Raw genomic sequence first — 22,627 nt, forward strand, 5'->3', positions numbered from 1 at the left:
TAAAGGATATTTCACCTTTTCAGTTGGATGTATTAAGTATTATAAACAGTTTAACCATCATCTATATACAGGCAGTTTTGTTCCCAGTCTAAAGAGACAATCACCTTTTATCCTTTCCCTTTTTTCTTCATTTCAGTGCTATTAGGAAACTATTCACAAGTGCAACCCTGAACAATGCTATGCAGTAATTATGACTAGATGACAAAGAGATGTGAACAATTACTGAGCCCATTTTGAAACCCTACACTAATAAAGTCATTAGATGCTGCCCTTGCCATGATCCTTCTAAAAGCTTCTGAAGTTACAAGAACACACGGCATTGTTTGTAGGGACAATTGCTGCTGGCAGAATGCAAACCTTGAGTTAAACCATGCTGCAAATTGATCTTGACATTCTGTTAAGACGGCCACTAAAATCAAAGCAAAGTAGAAAAGGAGAAAATGAGCGGGTGGGATGTAATCATGGAACAGGAGGGTTCCCTCCTCACCTTCTTTCCTACTCCTCCTCAAAACAAACCATAGAGAAAATGACAAACCCGCCTGGTGCTTAGGACCCTTTATTTTTAAAACAATAATTAGACTCTTGACCTGGCTGGTTTTTTGACTAGCACTGTATTGCTATTGATGTAAATTAATTTAAATGTTGCAAAAACAGGCAGGTTCCACAAAAGAGTATGGAAAGCAGAAGTGTGCAGTGAAAGTCATAATGCTCCAAAACATTATGCTCCAAAAGTCCAACTCTTTTGCAAGAAACCTATACCAAATCTGTATTTGTGCCTTGGGAAACAGTCAAAAATTAACACACAGAGACCCCACACCTGCAGTACATTTGCTGGAGGATCAAATGGGATTGGAAAGCTAGAGTATTATGGTCAACTTCATCCAGGCATGCATCATTCAGTAGGTTAGTACTAAGGGTCAGCAACCGTGAATATGACTAATTACTTGATGATGGAAATTGCAGGTGAAGACAACCTGCTGCTGAGAAATGTTTTACTCAATTAACTCTTTCCTAAGCTTAAGTCAAATGAAAAAAAAAAAACCAAACCCTATTATTTGAACATTTAGACTAAGAGGTACCTGTCAACACAACTGAGGAAAGCTGGAAATGTCTTGAAATATTGCACCAGGGGCTTGGGGTTCAAAAGCTAAAAAAGTCAAGAGAGATTCTAGTCACTTTTTTATGTCTGACATTACTATGTCTACCCAAGCATTTTACACAGGCGCGCGTGCACACACACACACGCACACACTAAGGTAAACCTTATTTGGCATTACCATAACTTGGAAATTTTGACGAAATCTTGCTATACTACCTCTCAGTTGAGCTCAGGTTCCCATGAAGAAAGCAAGCCCACCAATAAGGCAGCACAGATGGCTCACAGGGGTCCTGAGCACAAAACCCAGTGGTGCCCTAATGCAATCTGTCTTGGGAGATAGCCTGACAGTGGTGCTGGTGCTTGCACCCATGACCTATCTAAGCTGTCTGGAATCATGGAGCTAAACTGCAAGTAAAGCAAGTGGGGGGACAGTTTTCTTGATAGTGTTTGCCTTAATGTTCTCATAATGAAGTTTTTAATATAGTGTATAGTGTCTGTTTGCAAATATGCATGCATACATTGAGATACACGTACATCTATATGCATTATTATACTTATGCCCCATATATACAAACACATACACATGTACAGTGTGCATATATTTAATGCGTAAGTGAAGACAGTAATACATATACAACCACATTTAAGAATAAGAAACATCATACTGGACCAGACCAATGGTCCGTTTGGCCCAATATCCTATCTCCGACAGTAGCAAGAGTGGATGCTTTAAAAGGGAAGGTATTGAAATGGATGTAGCTAGAGCAATCCATCTCATATTCGTTACTTCCCCGGCATCCGCCACTACTGGTTTAGAGATTCCACGGGAAATATCTCTAACCATTCTGTTCAACAACTATTAATAGATATACTGTCTATGAATTTGTCTAGCCCCTTCTGAATGAAATTTAATGGGACAGGTGAAAGTCGCATATCTAGCTCTTGAGTTTTTTTCTCTTCTGAATTTTAAAGACCTGGTGCAAACAATGGAAGTCTTAATGGTTCTCAGAAAGGTAATCTGTTATAATGGAAAGTGATAGGCACATTTAACACAGTTATCACTTGTTCTCTCAGTAAGAATAATATGCATTGCTATGCTCACTCATACAAGTGTACATGTGCACATAAAAATAAAATCCACTTCCTTAAAGAAACATTGAGACTACTTTCAAAATGCCCAATTAAGATAATACTAAATGAAGGTTATCCCTCCAGGTGATTACAGCTTGGTGCTCAGACTTGTATTTGGAATAATTCAAAATGAAGCAAAAGTACCATGATTATATCAGTGCCAGCTTAGTCGTGTGCCATAATGAAAGATGACTGCATACCCTCCACCTATCATCCTGTTGTACTGTATCTGCCTGGTGGCTCCTTGATTAGCCATCTAAACTCTGCACAGTGAGGAAACATTCACTTCTCCACTACAACGACTTACCTAAATTCCAATTTACACGAAAGAAAGAAAAATAAAAAACACCTAAGTTAGTGAAGCCAAGGTCAAGATACAAGGAAGAAGGAACTTATTGTAATAATGCTAGATCTGTAGGGCAGAACTATACTCCTACCCAGCATGTCCACAGGTGGCAGATAGTGGAATGACCTTCAGGGAAGGTTATCTGTGAAATAAGAAGGGGTAACTGGTGAATAAGCAGTCGTGAACCAAGCAGCAGCAGCACCACCAGGATGTGGTTTGGACAGCAGAAGGCAATGATTTTCCCCCTGAAAAGCCACATATAGCCTTTGACATTGCTGTGACATGGCAAGTACAGTTACCAGTATAGTAAGCCTGCCCAGCCCGCAGCCATGGGTCTACGAGTCCTCAACGGCAGAGCGGGCAGATGATGTTAGAATCTCAACGGCAGTGAAGGCAGATGAAAGCTGCAACAGAACAAGATCCCTAGTCGTCTTGGCCTCCTCGCCATTGGATCAAGGTTCTGTTCTGTCAAGAGTTGTGTGGAAACTAATGTGCAGCAGCTACTCCATGATAAAAGTAGTAATGCACAGGTGTCTTCCATGAAAACAACTTTTCCAGCACATTCCTCAAGCCCTTTGGTGACCAGCTAATGGCAATGGAAGCAGGATTGTGAGGTCTGGAAGCTCCTAGTCATGAACTGGCATGAAGGTGGCAATTACAAGGTCATCTAGCACTTGGATGAGGCAGAAGGGCAGCTGTAACTGTGACTGAGCAGCCTTCTTCTGTATTTCTTGCTGACTGGAAAACCACATCCTGTGGGATCACCTTTACTGCAGTCAAAAATATCAACAAAGACACATCATCATTTTCAGGACCTGGAACATCAGGACCCTTATAGAACCCTAATAGTGTACCACACCATGAGTATAGCCCAAGAACGCAGATGACAACACAGATATAGCTGCATTGAGTGAGACCTGGCAAGCAGGAGATGGGCAGCTCAAAGAACATGGAGGCGGATATGCCTTTTTCTGAAAGGGTAAACAGGAAAGAGAATTCCAACTTCATGGAGTTGGCTTTGCCATTAAGAACTAACTCATAAACCAACTCAATGAGTTGTCTATCAGAATTAATGAGCGCTTCATGACCCCTCCAACGTCTTAAACTAGTAGAAAATCAATATGCTACTGTTAGAGGTGCATATGCCCAACTCTCGACGCCGTGATGAAGCCAAGGAGGAATTCTATGCTCACCCTGACCAAGTCCTTTTTGACATTCTGGAGAGAGACAGATTTATTCTTCTTGGTGATTTCAATACCAGAGTTGGAAAGGACTCTAACCCCTGGAATGGAACCATCAGCAAGGAAGGAGTAGGAAAGGTCAACTCCAATGGTATCTTCCTCCCGACCAAATTCACAGAACATGGACTCATCATCACCAACACCCTGTGCCACCAGAAAAAACAGGCACAAGACATCGTGGCAACATCCACAATCTAAGCATTGTGGGTGTTGTCACACTGACTGTCATTTTCTATGCCCGCAATTGCAAAGATGTCTGCATCACTCAAGATACACTAGGAGTGGATGACTGCTGGACTGATCGCAACCACTCAGTTGTATCACTCAAACTAGCACCCAAATGATTGCTGCAGCAGAAGCAATGCCAACAGAAGATCAACACTGAAGGACTCAAGGACCCAAGCAAGTGAGACCTCTCCCACCAATGTGTCAACAAAAACTGGTGAATTCCAAGCAACAATGAGAGAATGTCAGCAGGATGTGGGCTGCCCTCAAGGCAACTGTCATCAGTACCTGTGAAGAGACATTTGAATTCTCTACCAGGAAATATCAAGACTGGTTTGATGAGAACAACCATCTTGTTGACCTCCACAATATGTGTAGTTTCTTCAATGTCACCAAAGCTATCTATGGTCTGAGCACCCGGGGACTAACCCCCTTGAGACCTAAGGATGGGGGAGACCTTATCGAGGAAAGGAGAACCATCAATGCCCGCTGGAAGGAGCATTTTGAAGACCTTCTCAATAGAGACTGCTGTTGACAAGAGCGTTCTCAACTCCGTCCCATAATACCCAGTCAGAGATGATCTCGGAATCCCTCCAACCCTTGATGAAATGAGGACAGCCATCAAGTAGATGAAGAACAACAAGGCATCTAGAATGGATGGAGTCCCTGCTGAAATCTTCAAACAGAGAGGAGAGGAGCCCTCATCACAGCTTACCATGCCCACATCTTAAGGATCTGGAATGAGGAAGAAATCTCAGATGACCTCAGGGACACCATGATTGTGACAATCTTCAAGAAAGGAGACACGTCTGACTGTGCAAACTACAGCGGGATCACCCTGCTGTCCACCACAGGAAAAAAAACCCACTGCAGGAACCATCTTGAACTGTCTCCTTCCACTTGCTGAAGAGCTCCTCCCCAAATCTCAGTGTGGGTTTAGGGCATGAAGAGGGACAACTGACGTGATCTCCACAGCTCGCCAGCTGAAGGAGGAATGTTGGGAACAACATAAAAGCCTCTCTACTTGACTTTCTTTGACCTCACAAAAGATTTTGACCCTGTCAGCTGACAAGTGTTGTGGAGGATCCTTCTGAAGTATGCATGCCCACCAAAATTTGTCACCATTTTCTGCTTGCTCCATGACAGTATCCAAGTGATAGAGCTCAGTAAAGGATCCATCACAGATTCCTTTGAGGTTAAAATGAGAGTTTCGCAAGGCTGTGTCATCGCTCCAACACTCCTCACAATATTCCTTACCACAATGCTATATCTGACAGCCAATAAGCTTCCAGCCAGAGTGGAGGTAAACTACTGAATGGATGGTAAGCTGTTTAACCTAAGCCAATTAAAAACCAAAACCAAGACCACCCTGACCTCCATCACTGAGCTGCAGAATGCTGATGATGCTGTAGCGTGTGCTCACTCGGAAGCACACCTTCAGGCAATTCCCAAGTCTTTACCAAGGCATACAAGAAAATGGGTATGACACATTCAGAAGACTAAGGTCCCTCCACCAGCAAGCTCTTAATGAACAGTCCCCAGCTCTGGTAATCCAGATCCAGAGATTTCAACAATCCAGAATCTGTGGATTCATTGGGCCAGCCATGTCTTCTGGATGTCCAGAACATTGAGTATTTCGTGTTCCTTGGAAGCCATCTCTCATAGAAGACTTACGTCAATGAAAAAATCCAGCATCACCTCAAAAGTGCAAGTTAAGACTTTGAACACCTGAAGAATTGGGCGTTTGAAGATCACAACATCAGATCCGAAACCAAGCTCCTGGTTTATCAAGCAGTCGTGATCCCCACCCTGCTGTACAGAGCTGAGACATGGAAAATGTACAAGAAACATTTAAAGTTACTGGAGAAGAAACATCAATGCTGCCTGTAGAAGATCCTCTGAATCCAGTGGGAAGACAGATGCACCAACATTAGTATCTTCCTGTAAGCAAACACCATGAGTATTGAGGCAATGATCATTCGACATCAACTTCATTGGGCCAGCCATGTCTTCTGGATGTCCAATTCCAGACTCTTAAAGTTTTATTCTCCCAGCTCAGCCAAAGCTTAAGCTCAAGGAGGGAAGAAAGTGCTTCAAAGACATCCTCAAGGCCAACTTTAAAAAAATGCAACTTGGATGTCAACTCATGGGAGACTATCACCCAGAATCACCCCAAACGGAGAAAGAGTCTGCTACAGGGATCTCAGTACTTTGAAACCTCACTACAACCAGAGGAGACAGAAAAGTGAAAGCGGCAGAATCAGCGCGTCACAGACCAAATCAAGAATCCAGCATCACCCACCCCACAAGTAAACACATATCCGAGCTGTAATAAAGTCTGTCGATCGCAGATAGGCCTCATCTTCGGCCACCCAGATAAGACAATCATGGAAGACAATCAACAACAACTGTAAGGGATTGCCAAAAAAGAAGAATACTAGATATTTTCTAAATTAATTTAGTTAATAATTATTTTACACCTTACACTCTGGTTATTTTATTCCACTACTCTTATCATTTACAAGAAACTTTAGAGCAAATCTCCGACAAATATATCAGCATCAAAACAAAATTTGCAGTATTTGCTTGGAAAAAAGAGCCCGATATCTTGCGCATTTCATATCAGAGGCATTAGCAGCTTTGACACACAACTAATATAGTTACCTGGTCCAGCTATAACTACCCTAGTTGACAAAAAAGCTGTCTATATGTAGGTGAATTTAGAAAATAAATAAATAAATAAATAAATAAATATACATACACACACACACACACATATATAAGATGTGTCTAATGAGATGCGATTTCTGTGTCAATGAAAGTAATAGTGACCACACAGCCCTTGTGCTCACAGTTCCTCCTTCTGTTCTTACTGAAGTCAATTAGGAGAGGCTCGCTGACCTACTTCAGTGGGTGCTGAATAGATAGATCAAAAGCATCCAGCTCTGTAAGATAGTGAACACTGCTAGACTTAGACCATCCACGGCTTTAGGCACATCCACCTTTTACAGCTGACTGAAAAATGTTGTTAAAAACAACTGTGAAACCTCTCAGCATTGTGAAGCTCTTTCTTTTTTTCCACAGGATTCAAAACAGACCAGATTTGTTAAAAATTAATTGAACGTATTATTGAAACAATCTATGATGATTAATAGAGAAAGTCGTAGAATGTTACGTGATTTCTGGCTTGGACTCAGCCTTGAAAAATCATTAGAACCCTTGTAATAATTTGCATAATCGACAAGGAAAGACTGTAGTAATACCCTTTCATTCTCAGTAGCTGACAACATTTTTGATTCTGTCTCTCTCACGTAGCTGGGTGTGTACAGAACACGAATTACTATACTATAAGACTACTCCATCAGCATGACTGCTGCTGAGCCTGAAAGTTAATATTTTCAGAGGTCTATCTGGTACCAACAGTAATGGGCATTAGTAATGCAATCCGCTCAGTCTTCACACAAGAGACATTGAGTTGTATTGTGATCTGATTCTGCTTTAGGCTTCTGTCGTACAGTGCAATCTGCTAGCACGGGCCTCTTTGTCCATTTTGGATCCTAATTTACTCCACCAGGATGTTGTACAGAATCAGGGGGGTCTGTACCAGTGATCCCAACCTTTAAAGAGAATGAGAACTGGGGAGAACAGAACAGAAAATCAGAATATTTCAGGCAAGGATGCACCTTTTTTTTGCCTAGATGATGAAAAGATTTATGCTTAATTGAAGCCCTTTCTCCACACCAAATTACTCATAAAAGAGCACTGAAAACCTTCTTTTTACTACACGATGGCATGCCTAGAGTTGAGGTGTACTACAGAATTATATTTAATTGATCAGCAAATAAATGGAGCCTAATTCTCCTTCCCATCACAGTTGTTTTCCACTACTATAAGCACTAAGATCAGATCCATGTGTTTTATTCTTCTAGTTAAAATACTGCATGTATTTCTAGAAATGAATGACAACATCAGATCAATGTCCACAATTGTTTCCCAAATAAATATTTTCTATTTTTTTTTTATGCATAACTATCACAATGTAATAGTTAAACAGTGGCACTAATCAGCATTTATTTATTTAAGGGAATGCCCATACTGTGTTGGCACTTCCCGAACAGGAAAAGGTGAAGTCCCTCCCACAAAGATCAAGATGCAACGTTAAACACAAATGAAGACCCATGGTATTTTGTACTGAAATGTCTTGTTTACCCCTTACTATTTTAAAATCTCACTGTTAATATAACAGTTTCTTTGTTGTTGTAAATAGAAAGCAAAAAATGAAGGCTTAAGAATCCTATCGTACGACACAATCACCAACTAGATTCATTGAGAACAGCTATAAAGCCTTGAACAAGCCCTTTATTTTGTGTTTTAAAAAGTGTCATAAGGAGTTAATAGGACACAGCTGTACCGGCTCTTTCTAACAAGCAGCTTCTGTCGCTTTGGTCACCACAGGTGTCTCTGTAACCTGCAAACTCTTATTACTAGTGTATCAAAGTTGTGCTACTTAATAGATTTCTTTAGTAAAACACAACAAAGCAATTACATGGCTGTTGATTGTCAGTCATAAAAAACCCTCAAACACAGTTTTTCAAAAGAAACTACACTGCAATTTTTTGTCATTGTAAAATAAAAGAAACTAGAGAATTAAATGGTGAACAGAACAATATAACAGCAGGTAGCCAACTGAACTTAGCCACTACAGATGGTTTAGAAATAGTGTTTCCTTCTACATCAAGTTGTGGGATAAAAGCAAAAGGAGGAGGCTCCTTACTGCCAATGAATGGCAATACCAAAAGATTTAACCAAGCCTCCAGTCTATGCATTTGGCCTCATGAAAGACCCTGGATGCTTCATTTTTATCTGTTTTGGCACTGCTCTTCATCACCTTTTAGCTATTAATAAAGTAATTTTTTTTTTAAACAAGAGGAATTTAAAGGGTGTTTTATTGCAATAATGACAATGTGCAATTTATCTTTTTAAGATTTTTTTAAAACAGGATATATTAGATAATTATTTTGCTCTTGTCCTTCATCTGAAAATTTCTGTTTCAGAAATGAAAATGTGCAAATACAGACTGAAACCCATCTAATACTAAAGCAGAGTAATAAGAACACAAATCTGGACGATTTCTCACTGTTCAAGTTTCACTTAAATGAAGAAAAAAACCATTGAAGGTGCCTTTAAAAACTGATGCATCCTCTTTTGCTCAGCAAGCAGCAAAATTAATTACATTACATTAATACACACAAAACACCATTATGGAAAATGAATTTTACCTGAGCATGTCAAATAACAAAATAAAGTTCATATCAGAAATCCAAATGGGTCCAATTTCAAAACCTGTTAATCACTGATACAGAAAATATAATCAACTGACCAAATATATGCATCCCTGTTTAACTCCAACATCTAAAGGAGGAAAATATCATTATGGATTGCTGAAGGCATAAAAAAATCTTTGATAAGAGTTATTTTTATCCTTTAGTCGATACTAGAATTGGTTACCCACCTTGGTGGAAAGGCCTAAAATGTACTATTTCCTTAGTTATTAATTTTTTATTTTGTAAGACACAAGGTAAATGATAAACACATATTATATTTGCACTGTGATTTTTGATCAATACCAAAAAAAAAGTTATAAAACTGTTTATTCCATATCACTCAAATGAATGACTAGACTTTTAATTTATAAATTGCTCCCTGTACTAGCGTTATAATTAGCTTCTACAAATGAACGGAAATGTGTTTGCATGTAACATATGTATTTATGATATGAAGTTTTCCAGCAACAAAAATAATAATTATGATAGGACACCCGGCATGCCGTTCCAGTGGGCTCCTCTCTCCCAGTCAAGCAACTGCTGCGGCTGACTCACCGTAGCAATCCAACACAAAACATTGGACACTTGGTTTCTAGCAGTCTGCTTTCACAGTAAACATGAGAAAATAAGTTTGTAATGAAATAAATTGTAGTAAACTAATTCCCTCCTAACATACAATGGTAATGAATAACCTTATCATGAAAATAAGGACAAGTGTTTTCAGCTGGTGTAGATCAGCACATCTCCACTGATCTGCTAAAAGCATAGCAGGGCTTTCCTTTTTTTTAAGCAAACACCAGCACCAAAACAATATTAGACAGAGATTACAAGCTTCCTATGGAGAAAAGCCGCTCAGCTCACAACTCAGGACTGTATTACCTTGCTCTGTTTGCTTCTTTTGTCATATCCCATGCCCAGGTTATGAAGTTCTGACTCAGATATGAAACAATAGATTCGGCACAAAGCATTTGTGAGCAGAACACATTAGTTAGTACACTTTCATCATGATGGAGGTAGATAGCAAGAAGCTTTCTCTGCAAAGACAGGAGAAAATATTGATCAATGAAAATACCTGTGTAAGAAGTCTTTTTAGGAACTTAAAATTTCTATGACGTGTAGTGTGCACAATGTTGTCTACAATGTGCAGGTCACTCTCTGCACTTGTACAAATGTTTCTATAACAAACTAATGCATTTCTTTCATCCAGCTTATAGTAAAAGAGAAAAAAAATCAATTCTTGCAATTCAAGTCAAGCCATCCCTCCCATGCATGCAGAAATACATATATTTTTAAGTCACGCTCTCTCTCAAAATCCAAACACAGTGTAAAGTTTTCTTCAGATGCCAAAAGAGTAATTTAACAGAACTTTACAGTAGATTAATATTAAAGATATGAATTTCAATGAAAAAATAAAAAGCTTATTTAAACAAAATTAATTGCAGTAAACATTTGACAGCCTCCTGAAATATGCATACCAAGGAACATCTAGCTTACATTTATTTTTCAGAATGAGATAATTTCTTGGCTTGTAAAGATGACACTCAATCTAGTTGTCCTATACTTAAAACATGCCTTCCATCGAAACATTTTCTTGAGAAAACTACATAAATTCATTTGTAAACAATTGGATAACTACATGCCAATGACTTCTCATTTCCCTGGCTCCTGGTGATACAAAAGTTTGAGAACACCAATGATGCCCATTTTGCAAAAATCCAGACTAATTTTAGGGATTAATTTTGGTTGCAGAGGACAGATTACACATCTGCACACTGTTCCACCGACTAATACCTGAGCTCGGCCTGAAGGTAGCCAAGAAGGGAACTGTGCATCCTAGCTATAAGCGTGGCAGAGCACATGTTGGGAAGTGACTGGTCAGTCTACGTGTACATGAGAGAAGAATCAGGGGAAAAGAGTACAGTAACACTCACACACTTCTATCTGGTATTTTAACTAATCAAGCGCATCATTTTTAAAAACCAAGAGAAAATAATCCAGAACAATGACTCTTAGGGACATCATTTAAAATACTACTAAAACATCCAATTTGAGAAGACAAATGTGGTAAGGGTTGGTGTTTCCACATGCAACTTGCTTTATACAGTCATTTCAATTCCATCCATTGGAAGTAACATTTGCAACTGGATCTTGATCTGGTACCCAGCCCTAATATATTAAGGCATGCTGCGTAAAATCTGAAGCAGGTAATTTTATTTCTGTAACCTAATACACTGGCTCTGGGGAAAGCTTAACAATGTCCGTTTGAAAAAAAGAAGAATACATTTGAACATCAGACTCTGAGAAAAGGATTAGTAATTCACATTAATGTTTGTCTGATTTAATTTGAACGTTCTTCAGAACCAAGTACATATGTGTCAGGAAAGGCCATTAATAAGCCTAACATGCAGAGTTCCATATAAGTGCAGCCAACAATGTTGACTGAAACTAAACTTGAAAATCCAGGGCACTAATGCACAATATCAAGCAATAAAACACCATCTCTGTGGTGATATTTAATTTAAAAAGAAGAAAGAGGCAAGGGAAGATCAGGCACTGTCTGTTTTTGAGGATCAGCCATTCTGCATTTCAAAGCGTCGATCCCTGCAATATCCAGGTTACTGTGCTAGAATCTCAACTATTATATAGCAGTTGTAAGAGAGGGAGGGCAAAGATGTGTTTACTCAGTGATTAGGGCCTTAGAATAAGCCTCTAGCTCCTAGAGAGACAGCTCACCACTTATTCATTTGGACCAATTCACAAAGCCTAGAAAGATTAAACATCCATGCTGAGAAGACAAGCGAATGCAGACGGTGAAAAAGAAATAAAAATTCTTTAAAAACTCTTAGATGACTTCATTATTTTTTCCACAAGGAAACTTTAGGAAAGTGTTTAGTTAGAGAAAAACCCACATTGACCTCTCTCTAAACCCTTAATCTTTCCTTTGTGGTGGCATTGCTTTGTGGTAAGCGGATGGCTTTGCTCTCCTCTTTTCACTGAGAACTGATAGAAAAAAAGGCTCTTGAGAAACACTTTTAGTTCCAAAGAAACAACCCCATGAAACTGTTAAATATGAGTTTCCATACAAGTGAGTGTTTCAAAATATGTACAGTTTTACGATTAAAGATGTAGAGCCTAATTTTAGTAAACACAAGGGGTACCCGCTTGAGCACATGAATAATACTTATCTAAATTGGAACTACTTGATTTAAGAACATGATTATTATTTGTATCTATAAAACATGCAGTTAGATGGTCAAACTCTATCATTTGTACCTATTGACTGAACCTGTAATTAATCAAGCGGCCAGAAAACTTGGACACAACACAGAGGTCTCCTGGTAGGGGAACAAAGGAGACAAAAATAGTAGCCAATATAAATTCTACAAACTATACTTTTTATAACTTACAATCAGTATACCTTCTGAACATCCTTTGCTAGGAAAGATTATGCTGCTTACAAATTGTTCATGCTACTGTGGTAGTAAATGCATATGAACAACTTTTTCTTTTTAAGGTGATGTTTAATTTGTATTATTCAAGTATTTATGACTCAGGAAGTCCCTAAAACATTATGTCCATGGCCAGATTTTACAGTTTTTCCTGTTTATAACTGACATAACATTACAACGAGTCTTTGAGCTACAGTTGCCTATAATGCATGTCAAGAATGCGTTCTAAGTCTTTAAAGAGCGAGTCCGAGATGATTACCAGTTAGATTCTGTTAGTGAAAACTAACAAAGATCCTCAGATGAAGTAATGAGAAGTTCTGTAGCTCTGTGCAAGTGTGCTAAGGAAAACCCTAGTGTTTCACTGGTAAAACATCTATCATCTACGGGCCCTCCTGGGATAGCAAGATAACTGAAGCATTGTCTCCTCCACTGCAGTATGGAGTTCTTATCCAAATCATGCCCCAGGTAGAAGAACCACTGCTATTTACAGTGGGGCATAAGATTTTCAAAAGTACATAAATGAAAGACTTACTGATATAGGACTGGTACTCAGTCACTAAGGGACAATTTTTAAAGGGATCTGGGTGCCTAAAGATCAGACCAACACCTAGTGGGACCCTTAGATATTTGTGAAAATACTACTCTAGCCTGTTAACTAATTAAAGGACCAAACTGTTCATCTATTTAGGTTTGCTTTGTGAAAACAATTGTGGCTGTTGAGAAAATTCGTGTCTTTTGTACGCAAACTTAGAAGGAATGAAGGAGACGCTGTTAATTTTGGAGTTAAACAGAAAAAGCAGAACTTTAATAATGCTGTGAGAATCAATAATGCAGGGGTTTAATTTTAGGGACGTGTGGGACCTTCCTATGTTCATATTAGTCTAGATAATGTCCCTATTACAGAAGTCCACGTTTCAAAACCACCTATCACAGTTAATACTTTCCTTAGAAGTCACAAGGGAGCCCAAAGACTTCATGGACCTGGAAGCTGAACCGTTTTGTGGCCATAAATGTCTATATAGCAAACAGTCCATACAGCAACTGATAGAGCAACCAGTCCAGTCCAGCAGTGGCAATTCAGTTACCATTTGCCATGAATCCTCCCACAAGTGTGTAAGAGCTATCTGTATATACTTATAAAAAAGCTTTAAAAATGTACATCTCGTATTACCATTTGACTAGTAGCATCAATATCCCTGCATGGGTATAGGAACTTTCTGCCCCTTCTTGTTTCCTTCTCACTAAGGCCACCCTTTTATATTTCCTTGGATAAATAATAGATTGAGTTCAGACCTCACTTCCCTGCATTTCTTTTCTGGGTAGTTCCCAAAGAGGATAATGAAAAGTTAAGTGTGGATACCAAAACGAGTGTATTCTAGTAATGGAGTAGCATTCCTGCAGGGGATTGGACTAGATGGCCCTTGACGTCTCTTCTCACTAACACTGTAGAGAGGGTATACTTCCTTACTCTGACATATTCCTCTGTTTATACATCTAGATATCACATTCCCTCTTGTAGCTACAACATCAGGAAATAGCAGTCAATTGGTTATCTACTATTTCTATTAAGTTCTTCAATTAAGGTCCATTAAGTAACTCCAGGACACTCTCTCCAATCTTATATTTGCTCATGATCACCGATAAAGATACTGACCAGCATTAGGCCAAGAACAGAACATCGAGGGCACCCACTAGAAATATTTCCTCAAGCTGATGATTTCCTATTTATAGGCAAATTTTGACCTCTATCAGTTAATTAACTTTTAATTCCAGTAGTTTCATTTTAATTTAATATGGTATGCACTGATTTTATACAAAGTTAGTTGTTTAAAATCTGAATCCTGTGCAGAACTACATCAAATGCTTTACAGAAACTCACATTTATGATGTCAACACAATTACCTTTGTAAACCATGCTTACAATTTCATGAAAAAGTGAATAGAGTTTGACAAGACAAATTTTCTACAAAATGTCATTAATGATGCTACTGTCTTTTCATTCTTTACTGACAGGGCACATCTACACAAGACACTGACTGAGTGATAACCAAAAATAATGTGCGGTAGCATGTCACAGCATGGGCAGTGCTAATATGCTACTGCACAGTATTATTACACTATTCTGCGATAGGGTCATTTAAAAGGCATTCGCCGGCACTACTGTGCAGTAACTCCACTTACTACACATTTATTTAGTACTTGCTAATACAAATACTAAATAAATGTGCAGTAACAACTGTGCAATAGCATCTCGTGCAGATGCACCCACTGTCCAACTAATCTGAAGTTTCCTGTGACACTCCATTTATCCTTTTTAAATACTAACGCAACCTTTGCTTGTTTCAAGTCCTCTAGAATTTGTCTACGTTCTAACATTATGGATATTTTTTCTGGGGTTTTTTTGGTTGTTGATTTTGTTTTGTTTCGTTTCTTTACCAACATTAAAAGGTTGAGAGAGCTCTTTGGCTGGTTCTTTTAATACTCTTGGATGCAAATTATCTGGATCTGCTGGTGCAATAATGCTTAACTTGCTGTTTGACACCCTTCCTAGTTACCAAAGAGTAGTATTTCAGTACTGTTGTCAGGTAGGATAGCATCATCCTACTCCTTTCCAAAATAAAGAAAGGAAATATTTATTAAATATTACACTGGATGAGGAGAAAGGAAAGGAAATGCGTGTGTTAAATAAGTGGCACTGATTTACAAATGTCAACTTTTCAATGTCAACTATCATGCTTTGCACATGTCAAAATAACCCTTGAGAAGAGACTAAAAATCTAATAAACTACATCCTTGTCACATAATGCAGCCTTCATCTCATTTCTTTTGTAAGTTAATTCATTACTGCAAATCTCAAACATTCAAAATCATGCTACTAGTCCTCCCCTTCCCAATTACGAGATTTCTTTATAAACTACACGACTGTTTGAATTAAGACATACTAGAACTTTAAAATTTGCCTTCTGGTGCTGCAGCCTTTAGAGGTCATGTTTTCTTCAAACTCATGAATACCCAAAATTTTCTCTAGGGAAAGTAAACTATGATTCTAGGTTAACAGCATGAATTTAGAACTAGAGATTTGAAGAAAAACACATATATCACAAGAGTAATAACAATATTGTATGAAAAAAATGCTAAAACTGCTGATCTAGAAAGCTATTTTCCGCATTTCTCAGGGTAAGGCCTGAAGGGGACATGCTGTTTACTCAGCAGTACTGATAAGGGCATTAGTATCTGTTCCAACTGCAATGTCTCCTCAATCAAGATCCTCCTTTCTCCTTCAGCCCAGGGCTTTGTGTAGTAAGAACCGATTTTAAATGAACAAAGGGACATGCTCTCTATTTTCTAAGCCTTTCAAGTGCACAATCTGATCCATCCATCTACGGTAGTCTTAGTGTCGTTATGGTCTATTCTTAACAGTTTCCTTGAGCACAAACAGGTATCCTAACACACACAATCTCTTTTTCCTAAATAGAACTTAAGCCCTCTTTGAAACTAAGCCAGAAACTGGGAAAGACTCAAACATTTCTTCTGAAACTGCACAGCTAGCCCTGGGCAAAACAAGGACTCATGGCCTTGTGTTTATGCACTCGTATTACATATGACAATGAGAGAATAAAATATGCTACGAGCTAAGGCTTGCTAATTCCCACATCTATGGCATCAACCGAAAAGTGGGACTCAAATGACTCCAACTCAGGAAGACAGCAGACATAAAAGGCTGAACGAAAAGGAGTATTAACTAGACTTACTCTTAAGAACTGTCTGGTTTACACCATGCTCCTTGGATTCATATATTAATAGATTATAAAGCAAAAAGGGGCCACTGGCATTATTGCCTAGCCTGACCCCTTATGTAACACAGGCCATAGGACTTCCCCAAGTTTATGTCACTAAGCTACAAGTGTAACTTTTAGATAGACTCTAAATTTTTTTTAAAATGCTGGTAATAGAGAATGCATGCAAGGCTTGGTAAGATGCTCACGCTTACGTAAAAATTTGGGCCTCATTTTAAGTCCTTGCCTAGCTTTGACTTCCACCAGTTTGACCTCATACTTTTGTCTGCTAGATTGAGGAGTCCCTCTAAGATCACATTTCTATTTCCTATTTAGGTATTTTGTGGACTAGGACAGTGTCTTTTTCTAACCTTTACTTCAAATCAGCTAAACCAAGGGTCTACCATACACAGCCTATGCAAGCACAGATCTGGGGGGAGGGGGATGCAGTGGCACAGCTGCCCTCCCCTTCCACACTACAGGTCACATGCTGGAGCCTCCAGTTCCCCATAGCCCGGGATGCCTGGGTCCCCTATGCTGTTGAAAGCATAGCTGGCATGGGATACCCAGGGGATTCAAGCAGAGAGCAGGTGAGAAAGAGGGAACCCCACTGACGCTGTCCCAGCTGACCCACCGTTCGAGGAAGCCCCAGGCTAGCCCCTGTCCTCATCCAGCCAGGGGCCACAGGGAGCAGCCTTGCAGGTTGCCAGGCTCGGCAGCAGCAGGCAGGTTCCTGCTCCCTCCCCTCTCCACTGCATTTCCCCCACCTGCTCATGGGATCTAGTTGCAGGGCAGGGCCAGGGAAGGCCAAAGGCAGCAGACAGTCCTTCCCTTCGGCTCGTGCTCCCAGCCAGCAGGCAACACATGGGAAGACTGGAAGAAAGGACACACCTGCCGCCACTGTCTCCGTCAAGCCCAGTCCCCTGCACTACCACTCTCAGAAACCTCCCGCTGAAGTGGGGCAAGAGCATCCCAGGGGCTCTCCCAGCCCCTGGGTCAGCTGTGGAAAGTGGGCACTCAGCTGTAGTGGGCAGGTCCTCCCTTTCTGAGGTCAGAGGCAAACCCCAAGCAAACTCTTTTGGAGATGGGGGGGAGGGATTGTAGGAGAGGGAATGGCAAGAGCAGGGGATGGGGGAGGAAGTCTTACCTGCTTTAGGGACTTGAAGTCCCCAGAAGCTGCTGCCATGGCACGTGTTTCCCACAGGGATGCTGTAGCCCAGCTAGACACCAACCATGTCTCCAGCACCCCCATTTCCAATTCCTAGATCTGTCCATAGGCCCACAGAGGCACTGGATGTGGCCTATGGACTTCTGGGCCCAGACACTGCCACCACCACCACTTCCTGCTTACTGGCTGCATGGCACAAGTGGGCTGCAGGGCTTTGCCTGCACCACATCCTGGGTGGGTGGGTGGAGCAAGACAGTTAGGAGAGGCAGTAGCAGCAGCAACAACTGGGTCAGGAGCATTGGCCTGGGCTGCCCATGAGTTGGGTTTATCCAGCCTGCTGCTGCAAAACCCCACTGACTCTGAACAAAACAGTTAGGGCTTCTCAGATCCTTCACACTGAGGTATGTCTTCCATTTTTTTGATCATTCTTGCAGCTCTTTTCTGAACTGCCTCCAATTTGTCAATATTCTTCTTGAATTGTAGACATCAGACTATGTATTCCAGCAACGGTCACACTAGGTTATAATACCAAGCTGTACAATGACACTAATTCTCCTCTCTTCATGAAACAGCGGGGAAGGACAGGCACAATTGGGATTCTGAGTTTCTCACCTTTCAGGGTGCTACAGGCATTGCTTAAGCTCTGATCATGCTTATCAATGAATCAGTTATGTTCATATATCTTCGTAAGTAATTTTAACAAGGTACTCATAAACAGGTTACCAAACAAATACCTCTTCATATTGATAACCTACATTCAATATCTTCTACAAAAACTGCAAAAACTGACTTGTAGAATCATAGCACCGGAAATTGATGGCTGGAAGGGACCTCAGGAGGTCACATCTAATCCAACCCCCTGCTCAAAGCAGGACCAGCCTCAACTAGAACATCCCAGCCAGGGCTTTGTCTAGCCAGGCCTTAAAAACCTCCAAGCACGGAGATTCTACAGCCTCTCTAGATAACCCATTCCAGTGCTTTACCATGTTTGTAGCATGGGAAACAAGCAGGAGGAACTCACCCTCCTGATGGCTGACACCAGCCCGGACATAGTGGGGATCACAGAAACGTGGTGGGACTCTACGCATGACTGGGCGGTGAATGTCAAGGGCTATAGGTTTTACAGGAGGGACAGGATAGGAAGGAGAGGTGGGGGCATGGCACTCTATATCAAGGAGGAATACACATCCTCGTTAATTAGCAAGGTGTCAAAGGAAGGGCACTCTGAAGTGCTTTGGGTTAGAGTACAAGGCAGTCGAGGGGTGAGAGATTTAATGGTGGGGGTCTAGTACAGACCTCCCAACCAGGGAGAAGAGCTTGACCAGGAATTCTTAGGTCAGCTCACAGAGGTAGTGAAGGCTAAAGATGTGGTAGTAATGGGGGACCTGAACTTCCCCGATATCTGCTGGGAGGAGCAGTCAGCCAGGTCTGACCGCTCACGGAGGTTCTTAGACAGAGTGCAGGACCTCCATCTAACCCAGGAGGTGAACAGCCCCACCGGGGGGATGCCTTGATGGACCTAGTGCTGGCCATGGGTGATGACCTGGTGAGGGGGCTGCGGGTGCTCGACCACCCGGGCGACAGCGATCATCGCCTGCCGGAATTTACCATCCAGCGCAAGGTGGCAAGGGCATGCAGTAAGGCAGCAGCGCTAGACTTTAGAAGGGCAAACTTCAGCGAGCTAAGGAGGATAGTTGGGGATGCGCTGAGGTCCTGGAGGGGAGGGGAGCCAGGTGTCCAAGGTGAGTGTTTGCTCCTTAAGGGAGCAATCCTCCAAGCACAAAGGAAGGTAATCCCAATGAGGATCAAAGGGAGCAGGAGAGCACACAAGCCTCCATGGCTCACCAAAAGCATCCGAGAATGTCTCCTTGCTAAAAAGGAGGCGTATACCCAATGGAAGGAAGGGGTCATCACCTGGGGATGACTATTCTGCAGTCGCTCGGAGTTGTAGGGGGGAAGTTAGGAAGGCCAAGGCAAAGATGGAACTAGGACTAGCTTCTCAGATTAAGGACAATAAGAAGTCCTTTTTTAAATACATAGGGGGCAAAAAGAAGGTCCCGGGTAACGTGGGGCCCTTGCAGGACGCGTTGGGAAATTTAGTCGTCATACCAGACGACAAAGCTAACATGTTTAATGATTTCTTTGCCTCTGTCTTCCTAAGTAGGGACCAGAGCAGCCACCTCCCTGCTGGGCCCCCCTCGGGCCCCAGGGGAGGCACACCTGGGCCAAAGGTTAACATGGAAGTAGTTAGGGTGCTTCTGGAGGGGCTGGACGTGTTTAAGTCAGCCAGCCCGGACGATCTCCACCCTAGAGTCCTTAAGGAATTGGCCGAGGTCATTGCAGGACCCCTGGCATGACTATGAGCACTCATGGTGCTCTGGTGTGGTCCCAGAGGACTGGAAGAGGGCCAGCATGGTTCCAATCTTCAAAAAGGAGAGGAAGGAGGACCCAGCAAACTATAGGCCGGTCAGTCTTACCTCAATCCTAGGCAAGCTGTTTGAGAAAATTATGCTGGCACACATCCATGAGGGGCCAGCTGGGGACTGCATGCTTAGGGGAAACCAACACGGGTTCATCAGTGGCAGGTCCTGTCAGACCAACCTGGTGGCCTTCTACGATCAGGTTACCAGATCAACAGATGCAGGGGTAGCAATGGACATAGTCTTCCTGGACTTCCGGAAGGCATTCGACACTGTCTCTCACTCCATTCTCATTAAGAAACTGGGGGACTGTGGTGTTGACGCCCACACAGTCAAATAGGTCGCCAACTGGCTGGAGGGCCGTACCCAGACGGTGGTAGCGGATGGGTCCTTCTCAACCTGGAAGGACGTGGGCAGTGGGGTCCCCCGGGCTCGGTCCTCGGGCCCGCACTGTTCAACATCTTCATCAGTGACTTGGACGAGGGGGTAAAAAGCACCCTGTTCAAATTTGCTGATGACACTAAGATGTGGGGGGATGTGGGCACACTAGAAGGTAGCATCAGGCTTCAATCAGACCTAGACAGGCTACAAGGGTGGGCAGATGTGAATAGGATGGGATTCAACACAGACAAGTGCAAGGTGATGCACCTGGGGAGGAACAACTGGCACCATACCTACAGGTTGGGGAACTCCCCTCTGATCAGCACGGAGGCGGAAAAGGATCTTGGAGTCATAGTTGACTCCAAGATGAACATGGGCCGGCAGTGTGGAGAGGCAGTCAGGAAGGCCAACCGTACCCTGTCATGCATCCACAGATGCATCTCAAGCAGGTCCAAAGAGGTGATCCTCCCCCTCTATGTGGCACTGGTCAGGCCGCAACTGAAGTACTGCGTCCAGTTCTGGGCGCCACACTTCAGGAGGGATGTGGACAGCATTGAGAGGGTCCAGAGGAGGCCACTCGCATGATCAGGGGACAGCAGGGCAGGCCCTACGAGGACAGGCTATGGGACCTGAACCTGTTCAGCCTCCACAAGAGAAGGCTGAGGGGGGATCTAGTGGCCTGTTATAAATTAGTTAGGGGGGACCAGCGGGCATTGAGGGAGTCTCTGTTCCCCCGAGCACTGTCAGGAGTGATCAGGAATAATGGTCACAAGCTGGCAGAGGGCAGTTTTAGGCTAGATATCAGGAAGCGCTACTTCATGGTCAGGATGGCTAGGATCTGGAACCAACTTCCAAGAGAGGTGATCCTGGCTCCTACCCTGGGGGTTTTTAAGAGGAGGTTGGATGAACATTTTGCTGGGGTCGTTTGACCCCAGTATTCTTTCCTGCCATGTCAGGGGGTCGGACTAGATGATCTACTCAGGTTCCTTCCGACCCTAGAAACTATGAAACCCTCCTAGCAAGAAAGCTTTTCCTAATATCCAGCCTAAACTTTCCTTGCTGCAACTTCAGACCATTGCTCCTTGTTATGTCATGTGCCATCAGTGAGAACAATCTAGCTCCATAATGCGGGCAGTAGAAGAAATTTAGTACTGGATTTCTCATTATTCTTTCTGTAGTTCTCACTGTTGGGGGCTAAGAGGAAAACCCAAATTGTTCAGAGAGGAAACCAAGAATTTAAAAGCTTAAATTTAAAAAGATGTTTATTACTATAATGTAATAGTCCTCACTTATATATAATCTTTCGTTCTGACAGATGTGAATGCACTTCACAAAAAAACTCACTTTACTTGAAACTCAAAAACTCAGATTGTTTGCAATAGTTTCATAACTCTTAGCAAAGCAAAATTCAGCCATTTTTTAAACAGAACTCAAATGTTCAAGGCTTCATTTGATATCACATGCAAAAGGCTATTCCTCTCCAACATGGTAGACTTCCAGAGCATCAAGCTACAGCAATATGGAAATAATAAATTAAATGGAAGACTGTTGGCTACTGGATCAACCATATCATATTCTGAAAATTTACCATCCAAGTAAAACCCGGGAAAATCTATTTAGAAAATAAGGTGATGAGATCACAGCCCTAGATGATATGGTTAGAAAAACATTTTCGTAAGATGAGAAAGCAATTAGCCAGTAAAACCCTCTAATACATTTCAATATATTTACTCTACTGCTTTGCATTTTGGCATCTTGAAAAAAGCTGCACAAGAAGTAGAGGACTAAGGAAAGTTTTAAGAAGGTTAAATTTCCTATTTATTTATGTGGCCTAAGTCAAAACAGGAGGTGGGTAAGAGCGTTAGATAGTTACCACACTGAGCTACCACTTTATAAGAATCCTTCCTTCTTCCACGCCCTTAAAACTCAGCAAATTAAGACATACTTCATATAATGCAATTTTTATAAGTAATCATTACACAGAGAATATTATGGATATTGTAACATAATCCTTTCTTTTAATGTGAGAGAGAGAGAGAGAGAGAGAGAGAGAGAGATGCTTTTAAA

General features: G+C 41.6%; 1 protein-coding gene across 1 annotated transcript in view; it reads right to left on the reverse strand.

Annotated features, from left to right (window-relative positions):
- FAF1 (Fas associated factor 1) overlaps positions 1–22,627 on the reverse strand; it is a 301,437-nt gene that overhangs the window by 79,323 nt on the left and 199,487 nt on the right. Inside the window, exon 13 of the mRNA XM_090047052.1 lies at positions 10,246–10,400. Coding sequence (XP_089903178.1) covers positions 10,246–10,400 — 155 coding nt within the window. The remainder of the gene's footprint in view (positions 1–10,245; positions 10,401–22,627) is intronic.

Source organism: Crocodylus siamensis, chromosome 5, assembly GCF_052110815.1.
Source record: "Crocodylus siamensis isolate JL-2025a chromosome 5, ASM5211081v1, whole genome shotgun sequence".
NCBI lineage: Eukaryota > Metazoa > Chordata > Crocodylia > Crocodylidae > Crocodylus > Crocodylus siamensis.